This window comes from Grammomys surdaster, unplaced genomic scaffold, assembly GCF_004785775.1.
Source record: "Grammomys surdaster isolate TR1022 unplaced genomic scaffold, NIH_TR_1.0 203, whole genome shotgun sequence".
Classification (NCBI taxonomy): domain Eukaryota; kingdom Metazoa; phylum Chordata; class Mammalia; order Rodentia; family Muridae; genus Grammomys; species Grammomys surdaster.
Genome location: NW_021604648.1, coordinates 3,455,779 through 3,478,653, shown reverse-complemented (window position 1 = coordinate 3,478,653; position 22,875 = coordinate 3,455,779). Strand labels below are relative to the sequence as shown.

The following is a 22,875-nucleotide window of genomic DNA, read 5'->3' as shown; positions in this document are numbered from 1 at the left end:
GCCCCTCACACAGACACGGCTCCCAGAACACACTGCAGTGGGTACAATACAGAAACAAAGCAAGTCTGCCCCATCTACACATTTGAGTGGCTGGGTTCATCTTGCCACCTTGAGCCCCAGGCTTGTGGGCCCTCTAAGTCTGGATGCCTCGGTGCAGGAGTAACTACCAGTTAAGCTGCACCTTGGAAATTTGTGCTCATGTAGAAGGTCTCATTGCTAATGACTCTTCCGTTACACGTGGGCTGAAGGCCCACAACCACTGGCTCAAGGACCAGATACTAAAACAGCAGGTGAATGACAGTTCTCTTCCTCTACCCTAGCTGACTGTTTTCCCCAGACCTAAATAAACTAGGCTTCTAACAGACTCCACCGGGAGAGGCAGGGACCCATGCCAGGCACTTGAGGCGCTCTCACCAGTGATGTCTCACAGAGCAGTTTGCTCCCGCGGACCAAGTTCCCAATGGTGATATGGAAGTAGGTATTTCCACTGCTCCAGTTGGAGATCTTGGTGAAGGGGTGAGTAGTCAAGATGTCCTGGGAGAAAAGGTAGACACACAGATGCACAGCCTGCAGATACCCCCTCAAAGAAAGCCTGAGCCCTCATATGAGGAAAGGAACAAGAGAGAGAGGCCAGCTCTGTGTGGAGCTGCCAGGGAGCAGGTCCCTTCTCCTCCATGCCTTGCCTTGCCCAAGGAAGCCCTGGAGGCTGTTGTGTACTTAGGGCCAAATATAGGAACTTAGGTGCCTGAGAGCACTGTCAGCTGTTGGTCTGAATGAGATAGCCTGGTAAGTTTAAAGAGAAAAGTGGGACAGAGAAGAACCTTGGAAGGACACAGGATACATGAATTGTGTAGAATAGAAGCCCCAAAATGTCTGAGAAAGAGTGACGAAGGAAAGCAGAGGGTCCATGTGACCATGACGTCATGCAGCAAGAAGACGACAATCATTCATGATTTCTATCAATTATTCAGAAGTACAACCTCTGGCCTCATAGTGGGACTGGCCTTTCGGTGTGTAAGCGTAGCCACCCTGCATATGCTCCACCATTTAGCTTCCTGACCAAATAGTCAGAGACCATTTTGGAAAGAGGTGTCAGTCTGTGGCAACCAGTGACGTTGAAAAGCTGGGCACTAAAAGGAGTTCATGGAACTTGGCAGCAAGAATTTGGTAGTAAGTTCAAGGTTGCAATTTTGGTGGAACAAATGACTGAGCCTTTCATGTGGCAAGCACAGGCAGCCTTTCAAGGTGGGGACCCAGGGGCTCTGAACTGGGGACAGTAGATGACAGGGCTATGTCTGGGACCTTGGTTGGTCCTCACTCCAACCTGCTCACTCCTGCCCTGCTCACCTTGGTTCTGGGATCGATGAGGCTGACGCCATACTTGTTGATGGCAATTAAGAGAATCTCTGGGAAGTTTGGTTCTGTAGTTTGCTAGCAAAGAAAGTAGAGGCATCATCAAATGGGAGTCCAGAGCAATACAGGAGTTTGCAGACAGTCATGAAACCATCCAAGCCAGGAAAAGATCAACCCGGCCTGGCCGCCTATGTGGAGCCAGCCCAGCCAAAGCCTCCTGCTTTCTCCCTCTGCCCACAGCCTCATGGGTCCCCAGAAGAGGTCCCATCTTTTCCCTCTTGCTTCCCTGGGGGTTTTTACTACGTCCTTTCTCCATTGAAAGTTTCCCAATGGTCAGAACAGCCATATCGTACTCTTGCCCAGTTTCGCTGTCCCTTGAGGAGACCCTGACCCTCACCGGCTTAGCACCCTGTCTCTTACCACTCTCAGCCACAGTTAGCCTTTTTCATTTCCTGCCCAGACCTGAGCTCTCAGGCTTGTGGGCCTTTGTCTATATAGGACCCTTGGCAGAGGACTTCCTGGAAAGCCCAGCATCACCTGCTCCAGGAAGCTGCCCTAGATAACCTCCTCACCCTGGGCACAGCCTCCTGGCTCTGCTACCTCACAGGGGCCCACTATTATGAGACAAACCACCCTCCATTACTCCAACCTGTTCATATGACTGTCTCCCTCTGTAGCCCAAGTTCCGGCTGTCCTTAGTGGGCCAAAGTTAACAATGCCCCCCTCATTTCTGTGTCAGCAGGTGTTCAAGGCAATGGCTGTCACCTCCATTCCAGTTTCTGTGTTGCCTCACTCCCGACCTTTTACCCCTACCTGCCCTCAGAAGGTACCCTGAAGACATACCTTCACCTCGAAGAAGGCTGAGCCAAAGGTGGGCCACTTGAAGATGAGCTTGAGGAAGGCCAGCTTGGCTTCCTCCTTGGACTTCCCTGCATGCTTGTTGAAGTAGGCGACAATAGACTGTGGGGGAAGGCAGTCAGGGAGGACCAATCACAGCTCTGCTTCTGCCTGTCTACACAGACAGTGTTGCCAACTTATGCCATGGTCCCCATGTATCCCAACCAATTGATTTCTGATCTACCCCATCCCATGCAGACAAACCAGAGGGCATCAAGCAAATTCAGGTCACCTTGACAACCAGGATGGGGCAAATTAATACCATAGGGCCACTAAATCCTTTGTACAGGGACTAGAGAACGAAGCAGACAGAGATGGAGTAGAGGCTTCCCTCATCACACAGGAGGGCCATTCCCCTTAGCTGCTGGCCAGCACTTGCTGTCTCAACCCTTGGTATAAGCAATGTACCATTCTGAGAGGCCCCATTCCCGCTGCTGCTCCTCCGTGTTTACCCGTTTCCAGTCATCAGGTGAGACCTGCCGGATTAGGTCCTGGGGCACCAGCTCCCTTAGCAACTTGGGGATGCTAGGGAAGTAGGATTTGTCCTCCTCAAACTTGACCCTGTAGATGAGTGCACCCAGCTGCAGCACCTCCTCCCGGGTGCACTTGTGGTAGCCTCGGAGATATTTGGGCAGTTCCTGTCAGAAACAGAGCGAGTGTCATCCCCTACATGTGGGCCAGCGTTTCCTCTGTCTCAGCTGACCCTGCTTCCTCGCAGGGGATGCACAGGACAGGACAGGAGCTGCACAGTCCCAGCTCTCAGCAGTTTGAGGGCAGAGTCATGTTGGAAGATTGTCCACCACCTTTCCGATAGCCAGTGAGGTGAGCTGACCCATTTTCGAGATGGAGAAATCCAGAATCAGTCTCACATCCCTCCTCTCCTGGGCCCATCCTTCCTAGCCACTTCCTGTTTATCTTCTTAAGGGTTTCGGTAACAGCGCCAGCCCTCTCACTCCCTTGAATTTCCAGACCCAGAGCCAGGTCATCTGCAGGGGAGTGGCCTTGCCAGTACTGTCCATAGGAGCCTCAGGACCATCTTATCCACCACTAAAGGTCAGAGAAACTGAGGCAGGCCAGGTCACAATGCTAATCAGAGACTGAGTCAATGACTCTCTGTCCACCCTTCCTCTTACCCAGCATCCACTCACTACTATTGGTCCGTCTACCCATGAAGCTTCCTTTCAACCCATCCATCTATCCATCCATCCACATCTAGCCACCCATCTACCCATAATTCATCTGACGTTCATCCTGCCACCCATCCGCTCAGCCAGTTACTAGTTTACCCATAAGTGCATCCATCAGTCCAGCCAATAGTCATTGAGCGTTGACGGTGCTCTCTTAGCAACAACACACACACTCCTGTGGAATACACAGTCTGAGGTGAAGAGTCAGACATGGGGGTGGGGGATCTATACTTGAGGACAAAGAAGAAGACATCCTTTAAGGTGAAACATCTAACTGCCCAGTAGGTGAGGAGAAGGGAATGAAAAGTGTCCCGCACAGGACAACACTGCAGAGGCTGGGTAGCACTTGAGAATTTGTAGCTGGAGTGCCCAGAGCTAGAGTTCACAACTACAGCCGCAGACATCAGAAGGAGGAGGCAGCACCAGGATCTCGATTAGATCCTGAGAACAACAAGAAGGTCCTGGGCAGCTCTAGAAGGCAGGATAACTACCCTGCGCAGAGCAGAAAGGAGAGTCAAAACAAGAGAGGCCAAGGAGACTGTCAGAGCAGCATGGGTGTGGCAGAGTGTCCCAGCTCCGAGGGTGATAAGGAGATACAGTTTAGATATTCAGTTACAATGACCATTAGTGAGCTAATGTGGGTCAGCTCTTAGGAGAGGTAAAGGCTGGCTCAGATTTGTGTGTTGGGGGACCTGGGAGGGGGAGGGGCACGGTGGAGGGTAGCCCAGGTTTGACTGAGGGCAGTTCTTGCTTCCAGATCATCATGCTCTACAGCACAGCAGCTCCTGTCCCCTTCTCAGTCCTGGTTTGCTTCTCACTCATGGATAAGCAGGCTGCAGCCAAGCACAGAGCACTGAGCCACAGTCACCAAGACCCAGAACACCGTTCCACCAGCTGTGTGACCTGAACTGCATCTCTTGGACTGCCTGTGTCCGGTCCTCCAAAATAGGAACATAGTGGTTTCAAGGGGTTACATGGAAGGACAGAAGGAATTGAAGGCAGCCATGTCAGGCTCTGCTTGTGAGCATCCCTCCAGGTTTCCTGTCTGACACTGCCCGCAGAACCAAGGAGGGCTTGAACAGACTCAGCCACACCAGCAGACGCCTGCAACCAGAGGACTCAGGGCATGAAGCAGCCTGAGCTAGCAAGAACCCCAGAAGAACGAGCAGTCAAGTCTTTAGGACTGGAAGATGACGAGACAGGTCTGAGTCCACACAACTGTCTGGGGACTAAGTGATGGAAACAGGAAGACATTTGAAGCAGCAGCTACAAGCCCTTGTCTGTCAACGGTAGCCCTCTCCAGCTTCACAGTGAAACCACAAGGCGGATGGGCCACGAAGTCGAGGGGAGCCTAGAGCACAGTACAGCTCACCTGGTAATAGTGGAAGATGGAGTCAGCCATGGGGTCCTTGCCCGGCACTGTGGTGGTCCACAGCTTCTTCATGAAGAACACTTGGTAGGTTAGTGAGGGCACGATTCCTATGGCACAGGGCAGCTAGTCACACGGAGTCTCAGCAAAGAAGGTCCCCAACCCTGACAGCTTGGTTCCAGCCCCTTGGCTAACTACTGGGCTTCACAGCCCGGCCTCGAGCCAGCATGTCCCTGTGCTGCTAGCATCCCAGAGCCCAGTCCCTTACCATCCTTGATGGGGCGTGCTTTCTTTATCCAGTCCGTCAGGTGTCGAACAAAGTCAAAGAAGAAGTCATTCTCGGGGACGCTGATGACCTAGGGATGGAGCCATCACAGCTCTGGGTCATTTGCTTTGGTTCTGATTTTCCCACCAACATTCCTGTCAGCTGCTTCTACAGGAAGGCTCTGCCACCGCTCCCCCCCGCCCCCAGCCAGAGGTGTTCTGTGTGTCGGTCCCACCCAACCACCTGTGCCTCATCAGCACCTCGGGAACACCGGCCTCCCGCCTGGAGTGGCATCACCCTACCCAGCCCCCAGCACACCAAAAACTGCACAGGCCCAATCAAACATAGCCAAGAATAAGACCAGTGTGCCTCAGCTGACCTCTGGCATCTGTGCCCAGCTCCTCCCACAGGCTCTGACACAGATCCTCCAGACCCAGAACCTCACGGACATTGTCTTTAGGCCCTTGTGTTTGACATAGTGACAGCCACAAAGTGAGGTAGAATGCACATGGGGCTGTCGGTGATCAGTAGAAGGGAACATCCAGTTCCTCAGGATGCTCTAGCAAGTCTTCCCTTGGAGGAGACATTATGGCTGACTATCGAGACCTTTAGGGACAGTACACCTGGATCTGGGTCCCTGCTGTGTGATCATGGATAAGTTACTTAACCTCTCTGGTGAAGCAGTACTAAGCAGTCTACCCTCTGAAGGTTACTTCAAGGGTGAATTTTCTGAGTGGGCAAAGTCAATGAGCCCTGTGACTGCAGAGCACAGGGAACCTGGGCATGTGACTCTCTTAAGAGCTTTGCTGCCATGTGCCATGCTCCAGGGGACAGAGGACACCTGTGCCATGTGAGGTGAGTGGACAGATGTTCCATGCAGGTACCTCTCTCTTCTTAACCCACCATGTGTCCCTGTGGCCCCAGCAAGTCTCCAAATGATGGGCAGACCCACCTTATCTGCGATTTTGACAAAAAGGCTGAATCCCTCGGAAGACTTGAGGAGCAGCCGGCTGGCAATGTTCTGGCAGAAGTCCTTGGCCTTGGTGCTGGACTCCACCTCAAAAGCCTAGGGGTAGCACACACTCAACTTCTGCAGGACCTCCCCCATCCCCTACTGCCCATCTCTGCTGTCTCTCCTCCCCAACAAACCAACCAACCAACCAACCAACCAACCAACCAAGGCCGAGTTCCTCCCTTTCAGGACCCCTGCCCTCTTGGGTCATCCTGGTGGATCCAGATCTGCATGTAGCATTTGAAGAGAGCAATCGCCACTTGGCTTTTCCCAGATCTCACTGTCCCCATCCCTCAAGCAGGACTAGGCCTGGTGCTGACCCTCTAAGCCCAGGCCTGGATAGTGAGAGCAGAGGCGGGGACTCATAGCAGTATGGGTGTGTTGTGGGGAGGGGATGAGAAAGAAAACCAACCAAGAGGATGGACTTGGAAAAGCTGTGACGATGGGGGCAGGGCGGAGTTTGAGGAAGAGAGAAAAGGAGAGATAGGACAGAATATAGATGAGAAGGATTCTGGGAAATGTCTGAGTTTGCCACAGAGTCCTACTGTGGCAGCTGAGTCTCCGGGATCAGGCAAGTACTATAACTACGCATCAGGATACAAGGTAAGACGACAGATTCATGACAGAAGGCCTGACTGGGGAGCCAGGGAGGAGGGAGTGAAGGTCCAAGGTAGAAGGGACCTAACCCCAGGAGTGTCTGTAGTCTTTTGATCAAGTCTCATTCTACCCAAGGGCAAGAGAATGAGATGTCAGGGTGCCAGGTGTTGTTAGAGACGCCATGTGCAGGCGGAGGGAGCTTGACCCTGTCCACAGGGTCAGACCCGTGTGTGAGGCCCCTCACCTCGTCCGTGTCATCGGGAAAGTAGACCTTGTGGAAGATCTGGGTAGTCTTGTGCTGGATGGCCTCCACCTCCACCAGGTGTGGGGGGTACTTCCGGGAGCCATTTCTGAAAACACAGAGGGAGAGAGGGAAGGAAGCATGCTCCTAGGTCCACATGGCTGGGAAGCAGAGGAATCAGGAGACTGGCCCCAGCCTGACCCCCACCTCCATTCCCAACAGTGGACTCAGCTATGTGGCCTCCTGAGCCCTGAGTTCCCAGACAGTAAGTGGGATGGGGACCGAGCAAGAACAACGGGTGTGAGTGAGCCCTGCAGAGTCTGCAATGGGGCCTAGGCCACCTCCCAGTCCTCCAGAAGTAAAAGCCACTCAAGGAGCAGCCAGCTCCCCAACTGTAGCCAGCATGGGGTGCAGCTCCTGCCACCATCAAGCTGGGGAACTCAGGGAAAGTCTTCACACTGCTCACGTCCTAGAGTCCAACACACAAGGGTCTGTCCTACCGCTGGGTGTGTCAGACCCCCCCTCACCCCATGCTTGCCCGGTCCCTGTGGCTCTAGTACCTCAGAGCTTTCTGGAGCCTCTGCAGGCAGTCAATTGCAAGAGGGCAGTGCTTGCGGGACTGCAGGAAACGCTGGACATGAGGTAGGAGGATGTTGCTGGGTGGGAAGAGGCCTGTGCACAACCACAGCAGTTCCCAGCCCCGCTCCTCACTGTACCTGTGGGAAAAGGAACCGTGCACCCTGAAACTACACCCTCTGTCCAAGGATCAGAACAGACATGCTTTTGTGACAACCAGAACCAAGCAGTGCTCCTCAATATGGCCATGTGCCCATACCAGGTCATACAGTAGGCAGTCCACGGGGACACAAGGTTCTGGTGCCAGAATGCAAGTCCACAGTTGCCCAGCAGTCTGTCTGGGTCAGCTGAGATTTCCCGAGGGATGACACAGAAGTGTGCAGCCTGTACACCCGCTGAGCTCCTGAACTCATCTGTACTGTTAAAGCAGAACCCCCTACACCCTTGTGCACCCCTTGGTTCACTAGGCCTGATGGAGCAGGACGGCCTGGAGGGCTCTGTACGAGGCACTATTAACGTAGGCTTTGAAGAACAAGACAAATTCTGACACTCAGAAATGAATGGGGATCCTGCCCAGGGGAAGACCTGGCGTTGTGCAGAGACCTGATGTGCTTGCTTCCAGGGCGGATCTTGCAAAGATGGGAAAATGTGTCTGCCATTCTGATACAGAGGGATATGCTGGGATCTTCTAGTCCCAGAACTAGGCAGTCACTACCTCAGGGCAGGCTGGACTTAGACCAAGGTCTCTGCTCCTTCCAAAGGGAGAGCAAGGCCAGTATCTCATCAGAAAGAATAAATCAAATCATACCAAGCCCCAGCTGCAACCTTTTTCCAGGCATCCTGGCATCAGTGTAGAAGATTCCACACTTTACCATGCAGCCCAGACCATCCAGAGACTGACCCCTAGTGACACATGGAGTCTTACACAGACAGCTGGTCCCCGAAAGGAAAAGCATACACAACAAAACTCAGCCCTTCCCAAAATGATGAGCCACCCAGCTAACCATCTGGAAGTGAGCTAGTCAAGGTGTCTCATATGGTGAGACCATGACTGTCCTTTTAACCACCCTAAGAGGGGCTTTCCCTCTCTCCCAAAGGGTGAGCTCCTTGGGAACTTGGCCATCATCCCCTTACAGTTTGTTTCTGTAAATCTCCCCGTTGCTTATTTTGTTTAGCTAAGTTCTTTTGTCCCCTGCACACCGGCCTCTTCAGACACCGCCCTGCACAGCATTTTGGTGGCCTGTACAGGAGTTGGGGTGCAGGGGGTACTATTTGCCTTGCCTCTCTTAGCTACTTAACCTGGTGCCTGTAGTGGCTGCCTGAGTGGTCTAGAGACAGGTGATGGTCCATGGCTGGGCTCTGGGGTAGACCATTTTTTAACCCCTAGGAGAAAAGTCTTAGTTCCCACCTGTGGGTGATAGACCAAGAGCATTTGTTCATGGAACACGAAAGGTGACAGAAAAAGGAAGGCTGCCTGCCATAGTCCATAAGGGCAAGAGTCTCTTTGCCTTCACCTCTGGGGACCTCCTTCCCCGCTATGTACTGCACAGATGGCAGTGGCAGCTGGGCCAGGGAAATGTCACACACCACCCTTCTTCCCTTCCCCATTCTCCAGAGCGGGAAGGGCCAAAGTGTGTGGCTGGCTGTGCTTGCATTTGTGGGTTCCCCTGCTGTCCAGTAGTCCTGATCTGAAGGCTCACAGATAGGCGGGGTTTCATGCCTGGACAAGTCCCCCTCTCCCTCAGGACTGATTCATGGCCAGGATCAGTTTGTGACTTTCCCTGGGGGCTCCAGTTTGCTCCAGCCTATGGGCTTGGCTCTGGAGCGAGTTCTACTTCCAGGGGTTGGAAGGATGCCTTGGTTTGTCACAGGATCCTGCACTGTGGGAGAAAGATCACTGTGCTTCACTAGAGGCACTAGGCTCACCTTCCTTAAACCCAGCCTCATCCCTGATCCTTCCTTGGGGGTACATCCAAACCCTTCCCCCTGGCAACCTCCCTTCATCTCCTTTCTCTCCTCCCTGGGGAGCCCTCTCCAAACCCTTTTTCTTTACCAGCAAGATGTACTTTCTTTCTCACGGTCACTTAGTCATTCGGGAACTGCATGTAAGGACTCACCTCCTCTCTCTCTGAGAACATCCTTTTCCTTTACAAGGTGACTGACAGGACCTCTGAATCACCTTGGTAACCATCAGTTCTCTGCATCGGATCTGTCCTAAATATCATATAAACTGGAGCCATTTACTCAAAATCCTTCTATTTTCATTAAGGAAACCAAAGAGTTTATTATGACTTTGATCTGACCTGCCAAAACATTTATCACCCTAACCACTTGCTGTGTGTATGAAGAGAGTTACCTGGCCTTAGCATGTGCCAGGGCTGCTGAGACCCAGACTCTTAACGTCACAGCCAAGCCAGCCTCCACGATGGCACCTGACACAGAATTGAACTGGTCAAATCAGGCCACCACTGTAAAAGGCAAGGGGGGAAGGACTTGCTAGATATATTTGCCTGCCTAGTAGGAGGATGACAAAGGCCATTGTTAAATATCTTAACCAGGATAATATGCATGGGGTCACACAGGATTGTCCTAGCACCTCAGCATCATTCAACTTAGACTAGCAGAAGCCATGTGCAAGCATGCCAGTCTGGACCCCATGGGCCACAACAATCTTGGCTGTGAATTTTATAAGCCAGGTCTGTAAAAACCAGACCAAGGACCCAAGACTTCTTTTCCCTACTTTACCAAATACACCCTCAGAGTGTATTTGGTATTTTAATAACCAAAAAGTGACAAGAGCCAGAAAGGGTGGAGGAAGAAAGGGTCAGAGGACAAGCTCAGGACACAGCTGCAGCAAGTACTGGCTCTCTGCCCACCTCAGGAGCATCCACGAGCTCCATTGAGAGGGTACTTCATATCTGTTTCCAACCTATGGGAACTTTGAATAAGTGAGCGTTTCCTGCTGTCATTGTGGACAACTTGGGCATTTCTCTCCGTGTACCCAAAGCCACCTGGGGCCCTGTCCAAACTGCAGATTGGAGGCCCAGTAGAAGCAAGAATGTCCCTCTATTTCTTGAGAAAAAGGACAATCCCTTCTCCGTCTAAGGACCTCCACTCAGGTCAAGCCTGACAAAGGACAAGTGGACTCGATTTTGTTCCCAGTCTGGAGGCATTCAGTGAAATGGAGTTCCTTCTCCCTCAGAGGACTAAAGGGTCCCTGAGGCTGCGTGGGCTCCTGTATTTCCATCTCTATGTGTTATGGATGGCCCTGGTCTTGTATTTTGATGCTAATTCCATTTTCTCGGGAGGGGCTGCAGACAAGGAGTGAATAAGTATACAGGTGACTTTGTGAACCTTCTGCCACCTTAATTTGTAAAATAAAGGCTAGAGCCGGTGATTGGGCAGTAGAAGAGGTAGGTGGAGCTAGGAGTTGGGAGGAGAAAGGAATGAGGGAGAAGGAAGAGAGAGGAGAGAAGATGGCGGAGGATGTCTGCGTGGCTCTGGAAGTCTACGGTAGTTATTCATTCAAGGTTAAGCAATTGGGTTAACAATTCTAATTGTGTGGGCATCTTGTGTATTGAGTATTTGCTGATATATAAGTCTACTGGATAATCTTTAAGCATTAAGAGTCTTCTTTCTACTGAGTACCACAGGGATGGCAGATATTGTCTGGGGTTGAGCCGAGCACTATGCTGGTGGCGGAGTTGGCACAAGGGCCATGCTTAGAGCCATAGAGTTCACGGAACTGACCACGGAGGCAGCAGTCATGCCAATGTCTCATGGCTCTTAGGCCAGTGGCCAGGAGCCAGATCCACCTGCTATTTCTAATACCTCCCACCATATCTATGAATGAACTTCAGATACCCTAGATGAGGCAGGGACCCAAGTGACATTCCTTTTAGGTATGGAGCAACTTTTTCTGCTCTGAACACCTTTTCTGATTTGACCTTCCAGACTCAAATCCTCACTGGTTTTAATGGCAAGCCTCAACCAGCCTACTTTATGCCCTTCTTAATATGTATGACACATGATGTATAAAAACATTTTTATCCATTCCTTCCTGGTCCCTCCTAGCTGCCCTGTTCCTTCCTAGTTAGGGACTTCATGATTAAACTCTAGACTCATCTAGACTTTTTAAGCACAATGGTCTGTCTGGAAAATCTTCTGCACTAGGAACACGGGGCCTATAGGATATCCCTCCTTACTGGGCCAGCCTGAAGCAGTCGTTAAACCCAAGCTCACCGTTGATATTAGGGGAGAGCTCTTCCTGGCCTAGCTCCACCTTCCTCTCTGCGTCAGATGGTGTGGAGCCTTATCTTAACATCCCCTTGTCCTGTAATGTCCTCAAAGACCCTCCCTATAGTCTCTGCTATAGCCTCATAACCAACAAGCTCCCACAGAGTCTGGGATGTCTCCAATCCTGGGTGCTCACTAACAGCCACTCAGGTTACAATAGCCCTTAAAGACTTTTAGTGATTTTCCTGAAAGGAAAATCCCAATATCCTTAAAAGCCTAGTGTGCAAAAAGGCTTACAGACTTTCATTGATCAATAAGTTCTTGTCACTCACTTTGCAACACTCCTACCTTGGCATTCAAAAAGTCAAGTGGATCCTAGAGAGTGGCCCCTAGTCTTCTAAGGATGGGGCTATAAACGAGTCTGTGGTCCTAATCCACTCCACAATTCCCAATCCTTACCTGCTCTGGGGACAGATAGCCTCCAGCCCCTCCTGGGTAGTAGAGTTAGACCTTAAGGGTATTTTCATTCATATTCCCATCCGCCAGACCCTCCATTCCGATTTGCTTTCAAATGGCAGGACACCTTCTCTCAAGTTATTCAATAGCTTACCTGGGCTGCCTTACCTCAGAGGCTCTGGGATAGCCCTGAGTTTTTTGGACAGGCTTTAGCTACAAGACCTGCTATCCCTTAAGGATATCCTTTGGGAGCAGCTGCTTGGAGTACACTGATGATTTATTAAACTGTAACCCACCCGAACCCACTGCAGATCAAAAGTGTCCTGACTTCAAAAGCAAGCCTCCTGTGACTTCTTCAAAGTTCAAGTCTCCCTACACAAGAGCCACCTCCTGGGTCTTACCTCAGATCCAGTCACAGGAGCCTTTCCCATCAGCACTAGGGTCTCATCCTAACAGAACTCTAAACACAAAACAATAGCTAAGGACCTTCCTATGAAATCTACAGAATTCAGCCTTGAAAGCTAAGCCTCACTTATGAGGCCTTGAAGAGACCAGAGAAGGGGCTGATCAATTGGGCCCGAGATGACATGAACCCTGACCTCCAAAGGCAGGCACTTACCTCTGCCCCAGGATTAGCTCTCTCTGATCTTACTAAACCCTTTTATTCATACACATGTGGGCGACAGGGACTCTCACCAGAAATTTAACTCAAGCACTGGGACCTTCCCAGTGCTCAGCTGTTGGTCTTCCAAGTTATTCGACCTGCTGGCATGAGGCCAGCCCCCTTGTCTTAAGACACAGCAGTTGTGACTGTCTTGGTTAGAAGGCCTCTGTGTCAACCCTGGGACAGAGTGTGATGGCTTTTCACGAGGGCACAATCCACTCTTGGAATTCTCCTCTTCTCTTCTTGAAGCATGTACGAATAACTCTTGTCTTATAGTCTTGGTAAAGATGTCTTCCTTATGTGTGTCACAGGACGGTGAAGTGAAGGAGGGATATCCTGTGGGCCCAATCCTCTCAGTGCGGAAGCCTTTTCAGACAGACCATTGGGCTGACAGCTACCTCAGTCAGAGTCAGCTCAGGTGTTAGGAGTTGGTGCTAGGAAGTCCGGGCTGTGGACTTGGAGGGCTGTTCTAAGGGTTACCCCTTCTGGGATCTTAACAGGTTGACCCTAGGCCAACCCCTAGGCCCCAGGCCAATTGCCTCAAGAGATCCCACAGTGTCTGCTCACCTGATGTGATTGTCAGTCAGCTGCTTCAGGATCTGCACGTAGGCCTCATCTTTGAGGGGCTCAGCCTTGAGTGCCCACTCAAAGATCTGGTCAGTGAGCTCATTGACGGATCGTGTCCTCTTGGATGGGTAGTCACCCATGTACTTGAGCACTGGTGAGAGGCTGTCAAGGAAGGACTTGTGGCTGAAGGGGAAACACTGGCCTAGGAAGTAGGGGGTCAGACTCTCACGGCCAGGAACTCTGAATCACACAGCAGTAGATGTAGCCTGCTCACCACTTCCCTTCCCTTCCCTTCCCCATCATGGCCACCCTTCCTCAAGCCCTGACCCTACATTCCAGGTGTCCAAGGCAGCCAGAAAACATTGTCCAATCCCCAGTCTGACTTTGCCTCCTCCTGCCCAGCAGCTCCCCCTGTTCCTGGGATACAGACTAATTGAATAATCTAGTGTTTCCTCTCCCCCTCCCTCTCCCCCTCTCCCCCTCTCCCCCTCTCTCCCTCCCTCTCTCTTTCTCTCTTTCTCTGTGTGTGTGTCTGTGTGTGTGTGACTATGTGTGACTATGTGTGTGTCTCTGCGTGTGTGTGTGTGTGTGTGTTGCTAGAGATTGACCCCAGAGCCTTGGCCTGATAGGCAAACCCTTTACCACCCAGTTATATCTCCAGCAGCCGTAGCTTTTTAACAGACCCTGGGAACCTTTCTTCATACATCTTCCCTTCAGTTATGCTAAGTTATTTTGTACCCTTGAAATAGCCCTGCTGATTTGCCTCGGGACTTTGGTGTATACCCACCCCTCAGGAAAGCTCTCCCTACAGGTTGGTTCAGGCTACTTCCTGGTGTGGCACCATCATCACTGACTCTGGCCAGCATGGTATTCTTATGAGGCCAGGGGCTTGCTCTTGTTTCTATGTCTGGCCCAGTGCAGGGCAAAATGCTTATATTTCAACAGGATAACAAGATCAAAGGAGGCAGAGGATGAGGCTGTCCCTTGCAAGCTGTGAGGTGCCATGTGCCCAGTCAGAGTCTTCCATCTGTCGCCAGGACTCAGTCCTGCCATTCTCTGTCCTGAGTCCCTCCCTCCTGCCCTCCTAGCCCCCGTGGTAATGGATATCTACGAAGGCCATGCAGGCTTCCTGAGAGAGTTCCTCACTGCCCAGGATCTTCTTGAGCAGGGCCTGCTTGAGGGGCTCTCGTGTGTGACTCCACAGCCGGTCCTTACCGCGGGCCTTGGACACCATGACGCGGCTCAACGTGTGCTTGGGTGGGGGCCTGTCAGGCATGGGGATGGTCAGTACCTGCCCCACCACAGGAAGCTGGGCAGAGAGCCCCTCCACAATTTGCTTTTCCTGCCGCGCTTCACGCTGGACACACATGCCACTTCCTCCAGGAGCCTCTGCCCTGCTCCCAGGCACCCTCAGCATCTCTCTTCCTGCCCAGCCCCTGCCCCCCCCCACAGGGCAGGACCTGCTGGGTGGCACATATACCACCAAGAGGAAGAAAGGATAAGATGAGACCACACAGGGGGCTCATCCTGGACAACAAAAACTGCTCGTAGATGAGGACATCTCAAAGTGCACCATTCTTGCCCCCAACCTGCCATCCGACGTCACCTGAAGTAGTCATAGGAGAACTCCTCCAGTGTGTAGGGCTTGGTGCGCACCTCTGGCTCTGCTGCGCGCAGCTGCAGGAGCCGGACAACATCCTGCCTCTGGTCTGGGGTCATAGTGACCAGGGCCTGGGAGGCAAGAGATAGGGAGATCATGTCAGCTCTTCAGCTGAGGCCACTGGGATCTGGTAAAGCTGGAGCCTTCCAGAATGGGGTTGGGAGGCTTGGTCTCCATGGGGGTGGACCCCAAGCCTTTTCTTCCCATGCCAACAGTTCCTGTGCCTCAAACATGCTGTTCTTAGAACAGCCCAGTCCCATGAGCCTTGCACAGGAGCTGCTGGGAGAACTGTCCGAATCCTTGAGCTGTGATCCATGAATAAAAGAGACCCTCACCCAGCTGTGACCCCATTTCCCTTCAGACATTATGGCAATGATCCCCCATCCCTGCCCCAGGCCCCTCCCCAGCTGACGTAAATTTGGAGGATACCCATATACTATTAACTCTGTGTCCCCTCCCCCAAGCCCCCGAGCTATCTATCATCTACACAGAAAATAGAAATCATTAGTGTGTTACAATCCTTCATTCTAATGACCAGATGCAAGAAGAAAAGTAGGGAGGATCCGGGGGAGACTCCCGGTGTTGGTCACGTACCACAATTTCCCGCGGTGGCAAGGTAACAGTGGGCATGACGTATACACAGTCAGTGGGGAAGTCTCCACGCTGCTTGGTCCTCTCATTGATGCCGTTGGCCCAGCCTGAGTTCATGACCTGCTCACCGGTATCGTGGTCAAGAATGATGAGGTCTCCCTTGGCAAAGCTGAGGAAGCCTGATTCCTCTCCAGCTTTGAAGCAGGGATGGGCAGGTCCACATGGAGGCATGAAGCAAGGGTGGGTTAGAACATCATCATGTGGGCTGGTGACCTATAAGCCACGGCTCCTCGCCGAGGGTCTGTGTCGTTCTCCACTCTGCAGATTCTTTGTGCAAACCCCACACCCAGATTTAGTCATCAAAGCTGGTCGCCCTCCTCTCAGAGTTCAGCTCCTTCCTCTTCACTCCCGGCCTCCTTCCTTCTCCTTGCCGTTTTTAATCAAGCCAATGCAATTGCAGTTTAGGACACACCGGCTTTCTCCGTGCATGGTTCTCCACTGCCCTCTGCCTCAGACCCCTGTTCACTTATGTGTCCTCCCTGGACCAGGCTGCATGGAGCGCCTGACCTCCGAGTTCTCACAGCTCTGGGTTTTTGTGGTCACTGTGCTACCACCATTTCCCACGTGTTTCCCCATGGAGTCTGAGCTCCATATTGCTCTGGAGGGGTGCCATTGTGTTATCAGGTATGGAGGACCTCATATAACTTGAGCTGGTGGTAGGAGGTAAGCTACAGTCTTAGAAGGTGGGAGAGGAAGTGTTCTGTGGACTGTAGGTAAAGGCAGTTCTGCTTGGGACCCAGTGTCTAGACAATAAAATGAGGCACCAGCCACCTGCTGTGAGTGTCAGGCCAGCTATACAGTCTGCCTACTACCCCAGAGCACCCATGTCAGCGGTCACTCACCAGGGTTAGGATTGTCCTGCAGTGCCACCACATACTTAGACCTCTTCCGTAGCCCCTCCAGAAAGGTGACCACCAGGTCACGGATGTCCTCGGCATTGCTGGATGTGAAGGTGTACTCATCCCCTTTGATAGTGGCCAGGGTAAAGCTGGGGGCCATCAGTTTTGCTCCCCTACAGGACCAACATGGAGAACAGGGTCCAGCCGGGGTCAGCCCTGCCCGGCCCGAATGACAAGTAGCACAGCCCAAGTCAGAGCAGCCCAATGAGAGCAAGATGCGGCACTCCCTGAAGGGGACCAAGGCCAATTGTCAGAGTGTCCCAGACACCCAGACAGGGCCCTTCCAGGACAAGGCCTGGCCCACTAGGGTGGGCCACATCACCCTCTAAGGCAGATATAGTCATGGCTACAGCAAGTTCTGGTCCAGAAGCGGTCCTCACTGGCCCAGTGCATTGCTTATTGTCTGTCTATGTTCTTATTAACCTTTCAAGGCTCAGCTTGATGCCTCTTCCACCAGGAAGTCTTTCCTGCCCTCATCATATCTGAGATACACTCCCACAAGCCCCAGACAGATGCTCTGGACTGCACTGCACTATGGAATACGGCTATTCCAGGACCCTACCACCCTCTGGGCAGGGTGCTTTTCAGCAGACAAAGAGCCCCCACATTGATAACATTGATTGTGTCCCCAGCCCCAGGAACTGCGCCCTCTCCTCCCATCACTCTGTCTGTGCCCTGGCGGCCATCCCCACCTACTGCTGGACACAGCCATGATCTCCGGGAAGGATAGCTCCAGAAGCACCTGCTCCTGCTCGTCCACGAAGTACACACCCGTCCAGTTGACAGCCACAATGACATCACTCTTGGGGAGGGGAGGGCCTGAGGCAGTGACAGAGGCTGTGAGGGGGGCGGGCTCCCTGATCTTGGGGCTAGCTCCTCCCTAATCCTCATAACAAGAAGGAGGTGGCTTCTGCAGGGTTTATAACCAGGAAGAGTGAGGCACAGCATGGCTACCTTGCAAAGTGAAACCCAAAAAGTGGTGGGAAGAGAATGCTGGCTTGAGAAACAGCTTCAGTCCCCTTCCTACCTCTGGTCCCTGTCCTGCACCAAGGTGAGATGTAGGGAGAGGTCAGACAACTGAACCCCGGGGTTATCTGTGGCTCTGAGACCTGGCAGTTCTGAGAAGCCCAGAATGTGCTCAGGGGTGACACAGAGGAAATGCCCAGCAATGTCCACAAAGGCCATCGGAGTTGATGGCCAGCACCAGCCAGTCACTTCCCCCCAGACACAGCCTCTTGGACTAGCCCAACAGAACAGCCCATCCATCTATAACTGGCTATCCTCCTCTGTCCATGGCAGGAGCTTTAATGATCAGTTGTTCAAGCCAGTGGGCCATTGACACTGACTGCACGGGTCTCCCACAGCCCCTCTGCAGGCTGAGAAGACCTGAGAAGACCAGGCACCTCCCTCCCTCCCTCCATATGACTGGGGCCACAGATACCTGAGAATTTGTAAGCTTCGTAAAACCTGGAGAAGAGCAAGGGCCACTTGAAACGGGCATAATTGACCACATCCTCTTTGACCTTCTGGGCGTCGGTTCTCCTCTGGGCATAAATTCCCTGCAGAGGGCAGCAGTGGGGTGGGGTGGGGTAAAGATCTTAGGGGCCTCTGCTCCCATAAGCCCACAGACACCCCAGCTGCGCTGCTTTCTTGTCTCCAATCTGCACCGGAGCTCCTGCAAGTCTCTGTGTGGGTCCAGGCAGGAAAGGAAAACATAGCTCCCACCCTCGGGGACTTCCCAATGCGGTGGCCCAACCAAGGGTGATGGTGAGCCACTGGGAGGCACTTGCTGTGTGGGGAGGCACGAGAGCAGAGAGAGGTTGTGGCACCATGGCACAGAAAGCTGAGTCCCAAGAGTGGGCTTCTACAAGGCCGGACAGGCAGGTGGACGAGTGAGCCATGTCCACGAGTAAGAGGATGGGCCTGGAGGTCAGGCCTGGCCAGAGCTGCTGTGACACTCCACAGCTTGAAACTTCTCTGCGAGTTTGAAATGGCTTCAGGATTTTTTTTCTTAATTTCCCTCTAAAACCTCGTGTTCGAGTCTTCACATCCCAGGGTGCACATTTGCAGGTACGGTCTATAAGTGATTGGCATGAGTCCTATCCCAACAGGCCGTGTCCTCACGAGGAGAGGCAGTTAGGTACATGTGACCACAGAGGAAGGCAATGACCAGACAAGACGGGAACCTCGGGAGAAGCCAGACCAGAAGACCCGGATCTCAGCCCCAGGCCCTAGAACTAACAGAAATGTCTGTTCCTATGTCCAGGGAGGCTTCTTCCCGCCCTTTTTCTGGAAAGCATCTCCACTCACTTCTGTCCAGTGCAGTGGAACCCAGAGCTCTGACATACACACCAAGGTGCTGTGATCCAGTTAAAGACAGAACCAAGCTGTGGACCCCAGAAAAGCATGTCCCCAAGGCCTGACTCCAAAATAAAATGAATACCACCACACCACCCAAAGCAGCCACACGCACACATGCCTTGCTGGCAATAAATGCTGGGGCAGCTGGGGAGGCTGAGAACTGGAAGTGAAGCTGTTGGGGAGGCAAAGTGGACAGGCTTCAGTAACTTGCTGGAAGCAAGAAGAGATGGCCAAGAAGAGGTTTTCCTCTTGGGAGATGGAGGGATGCAGGAAGGAAATGCTCTAGAGGAGAGAGGGGCTAGGCCTGGAGGAAACCCTTGAAGGGTGCATTCAGAACCAGGCAGTCTACGGGGAGCTCGCTAGAGAAGGTGAACGGTGCGTGGAAGGTACCACAGAACCTAGGCGTGGAAGAAGCTGATCTGTAGGGTATGAGATACTATCCATGGAGACCTCCAGTAACTGAGCTAGCCCTAGTCTGCTTTGATATGTCAGGGCCTTGGAGGAAAGAGGTGCTTGGATCCCTGGCAACCACCTACACCCAGCTGCTGCTTCACAGGCCCCTAAACTCCTATATTACACATGGCCTGGGACTTCAAAAGGAGCCTGTACCCAGAGTTCCCAAGTAGGAAGGAACTGGAGTTCTTCCTAGACAATCCCATTATCAGTCCTGAGTGGTCACTTCAAAAGCACAGCACCGTAATCAACAGGAGGTCACCCTCAACATCCATGACCCCAGGGATCCCGCAACAGGTCACAGGACCAGCTTTGAGCCTTCTGTGTCTCTGGCATCCAGCCCAGAGAAACTGAGAAAGACATATAAGAATGACGTCCATGGTGGGGGATGGGGATGGGGGCAGGGGACCCCGGTCCCCAGCAACTGTCAGGCAGGAAACGTTAGGTGCCAGCTGTGACGTCTTGGATGCTCGGTGCCACCACTCCTCCGAGCCCCTCCCTCTTCCTACCTTCTTGTGGGCAGCAATGGCCAGCTGTGCCCACTTCTCAAGATTCTTCAGCGGTGTGATCTCACGGTCAGGAATGTAAGTGGGCACGAGGCTCAGCAGACGCTCCAGAATCATCTCAGAACCATAGTCCACAAAGTACTGCTGGGAGGCCAGCTCGGCCAGGTCATCCTCCTGAGGATGACACACACCGTCGTCACCAGCCTGGGGATGCCCTTCCAGCCCAGCCCCCTCCCAGCCGTGCCTCCTGTCCGGACCCCATGTTCTCCCGGTTTCATTTCTCTTCACAGGGCAACTATGAGGTCCCTAAGTCATCAGCCATACTCTTGCCCTGTGCCTGGTCTCCTCGGGCACAGAGGCACATAAACAGAGCAAAAGGGAGCAGGTGGCCTATTTGGTGGTGGTCAGACAGCTAGGGCGTGATGCTGCATGAAAGCCACGTGGACTGGCAATCCTGTCTTAGAGGGTAGGACACTGGAGATGGACTGGTGGGATGGTGACAGTGACGTGCTATCCCTGTCACCACCATCAGTGACAGCACATCCCCATCACCATCACTCTCTACCCAGGGAGAGTCAACACGGTAACCACCCGGCTGTACTTCAGAGAGCCAGGTAAGAATCTGGCACAGGCTGGACTCGTCTCTGATGAGGCTGGTGCCCAGCAGCTAGGGCAGAAACCCCTGGGGGCTCCTGGTGTTTCTATTGAGTAGCAGCGGTGTGGCAGAGGAGAGACCTTGTAGACAACTGCTGTTTTATAGTTGGTGGGAAATGTTTCTCAACTTTAGTAGCCAGTATGGTGGCTCTAAAACACTCAGAATACTAGCTTGTCAGCATATACATCAGCACAACCAGTATCACCAAGGTCACCTTCACCTATGAACACCATCATCACCACCAGCAACCACTCTCAACATCAGGAGCATGTCCATCTTTATCTTGCTGTCGCTAACAGGGCCACGGGTACCGGAAGCACCACCATAATCTTCAAAAACAAGACCCTCAAGTCTGCCCCCAAAGCGAGGTAAACTGAGATATACACCTGCAAATCCTGACCTAAATGATTGGATCTTCTCCTTCAAAGCAGTTCCTAGACTAAGAACCATGCAAGTATGTCTGTCTGTCCGTCAGCCCCCACATATATCACTCACATGCACTGCAGAGTGCATGGACCCCTTCCCATAGGAAATCAGGAGCGCTATCTAAGCATCCACTGCACACAGCACAGGTGAGGCTAAGTAACACTGAATCCACAAGAAACCCTGGAAATGTCTAACTGCCACCCAGCCAGTGTTGACACCATTTGACAATAGCCCTTAGCCCGTGGACTAAGAGGCCATGGCCTCTTGTGGCTCGTGCACCCACTTACCTTCTCACACCTGTACTCCCCAAACTTGACTCCTCGCACCACCTGCTGGTAGATGAGGTTGGTGGCCACGTTGTCCTCCGAGGGGTTGTGCCAGGGTGTGAAGACCTCTTTTCTAAAGAAGAGCCTCCACGGAGCGTTGCGCTCCTGTGCACCCTGCTCCTTGGCATACTGCTCACACTGGGAGATGGCATCCATGACATGGTCACTACCACTGCCCAGGGAGGACACCTGTGAGCAGAGGAGAGGCAGCACAGTGGGAGGATAGGCAGGACAGGGTCAGAGAAGGACCTCAAAGGGTCATCCACTGTGTCAACTTCATGAGCACAGACAGGCCTGAGGGAGGAGGCAGGAATGTGTGCCCTAGGTCCCCTGGGAGGCTGATCCCAGGGACAGGCTCTGAGCTGGTTTGTAGCATGTAGTGACTGCCTATCAAGGCATGTGTATGTGGGAGGCCCCCTTTTTTCCTCTCAGAGCAAGGGATGCTGTCAGGCAAGCCACACCACTGGAGGGGCCAATTCATGAGAGAGATCCAGGCAAGCTATAACCAAGTGCAAGGCCCTGTCCATGGGTCTTCCCAGTGCCAGAGGAAACTCCAGCCCTAGCTCAGTAGAAAAGATGCTGTGCTCAGGCCAGGAGGACTCACACGGCTGGAGAAGATGTGGGAAGGGCAGACTAGTGGCTGAGCAGACTCCTACACATCACAGCAACGGATGTGACCCTGGAGAGCGGAGTTGCCTGCCCTCTTTTCTAAGCAGGAAGAGAAGGGATCCCCCTGGGTACCCATGGTTGGAGAGAGCTCTGGACCACTGACCACGGGGTGCCCACGTTCAGAAAGCTTCACACCATTTCTGTAGAGCCTGTTCCCCCTAGCTTAAGTGACTCACATGCATGCGGACACCTCAGCCAGCAGGTGGCAGCACTGGGCTGGGCTAGGCATGGGCCACCATACCTTATCAAACAGGGCGATGTAGAGGGAGAAGCCAAAGCGATCTTTGAGTGAGATCTTGTCAGCCAGAGCATTGCACAGCTCCTTGGCTGTGGTTGCTGAATCTGTTAGCAGGGTCTTAGTGGTCCCGTCCATGAAGGTCACGGGCAACATGATGGGTTTCTTGGACTTGGTGGCCTGAAAGAGACCAAGAGGGTCTGTAGTCTCTGCCATCTCTCTATGCTCTGGCTGCCTATGGGCCTGGAGCTGACCCCATACTGCCAACATCCTACTGGGACATCACATGGATCTGTCACAGGTACCCACCCTGAGGGGACATTTAGATGTCTTGTGCCAGGGACCCAAGCCTAGAAGGAGACCACTGCAGAAACGTGGCCTTGACTACGTTCCATGAACATAAGACAGGCAGAAAGAGCCAATGACACTTTGGGACTTTCGTAGTCTGGGGAGTCTGAGATTCCAGAACCCAAGGAGTCCTGCAATCCAACATGAAAGGGTGCTTCTGGGGCATTAGAGATCACGGGAAGCCCTGCAATCCAACATGAAGGGGTGCTTCTGGGGCACTAGAGATCACGGGAAGCCCTGCAATCCAACAGGAAGGGGTGCTCCTG

At 52.8% G+C, this 22,875-nt stretch overlaps 1 protein-coding gene across 4 annotated transcripts in view; it reads right to left on the bottom strand.

Moving 5' to 3' along the window:
- Myo7a (myosin VIIA) overlaps positions 1 to 22,875 on the bottom strand; it is a 72,476-nt gene that overhangs the window by 668 nt on the left and 48,933 nt on the right. For 2 of the 4 annotated variants that reach the window (XM_028770634.1, XM_028770635.1), the window contains 19 exons: positions 22,268 to 22,441; positions 21,319 to 21,546; positions 19,954 to 20,124; positions 18,072 to 18,189; positions 17,323 to 17,449; positions 16,574 to 16,743; positions 15,675 to 15,865; positions 15,027 to 15,151; positions 14,528 to 14,685; positions 13,421 to 13,574; positions 7,482 to 7,637; positions 6,925 to 7,030; positions 6,024 to 6,137; positions 5,075 to 5,162; positions 4,810 to 4,916; positions 2,703 to 2,888; positions 2,197 to 2,313; positions 1,348 to 1,431; positions 415 to 534 (listed from right to left, as the gene is read on the bottom strand). In XM_028770634.1, coding sequence (XP_028626467.1) covers positions 415 to 534; positions 1,348 to 1,431; positions 2,197 to 2,313; positions 2,703 to 2,888; positions 4,810 to 4,916; positions 5,075 to 5,162; positions 6,024 to 6,137; positions 6,925 to 7,030; positions 7,482 to 7,637; positions 13,421 to 13,574; positions 14,528 to 14,685; positions 15,027 to 15,151; positions 15,675 to 15,865; positions 16,574 to 16,743; positions 17,323 to 17,449; positions 18,072 to 18,189; positions 19,954 to 20,124; positions 21,319 to 21,546; positions 22,268 to 22,441 — 2,694 coding nt within the window. Of the gene's footprint in view, positions 1 to 414; positions 535 to 1,347; positions 1,432 to 2,196; positions 2,314 to 2,702; positions 2,889 to 4,809; positions 4,917 to 5,074; positions 5,163 to 6,023; positions 6,138 to 6,924; positions 7,031 to 7,481; positions 7,638 to 13,420; positions 13,575 to 14,527; positions 14,686 to 15,026; positions 15,152 to 15,674; positions 15,866 to 16,573; positions 16,858 to 17,322; positions 17,450 to 18,071; positions 18,190 to 19,953; positions 20,125 to 21,318; positions 21,547 to 22,267; positions 22,442 to 22,875 lie in introns of all 4 variants that reach the window. The other 2 variants (XM_028770636.1, XM_028770637.1) reach the window with 2 other exon arrangements.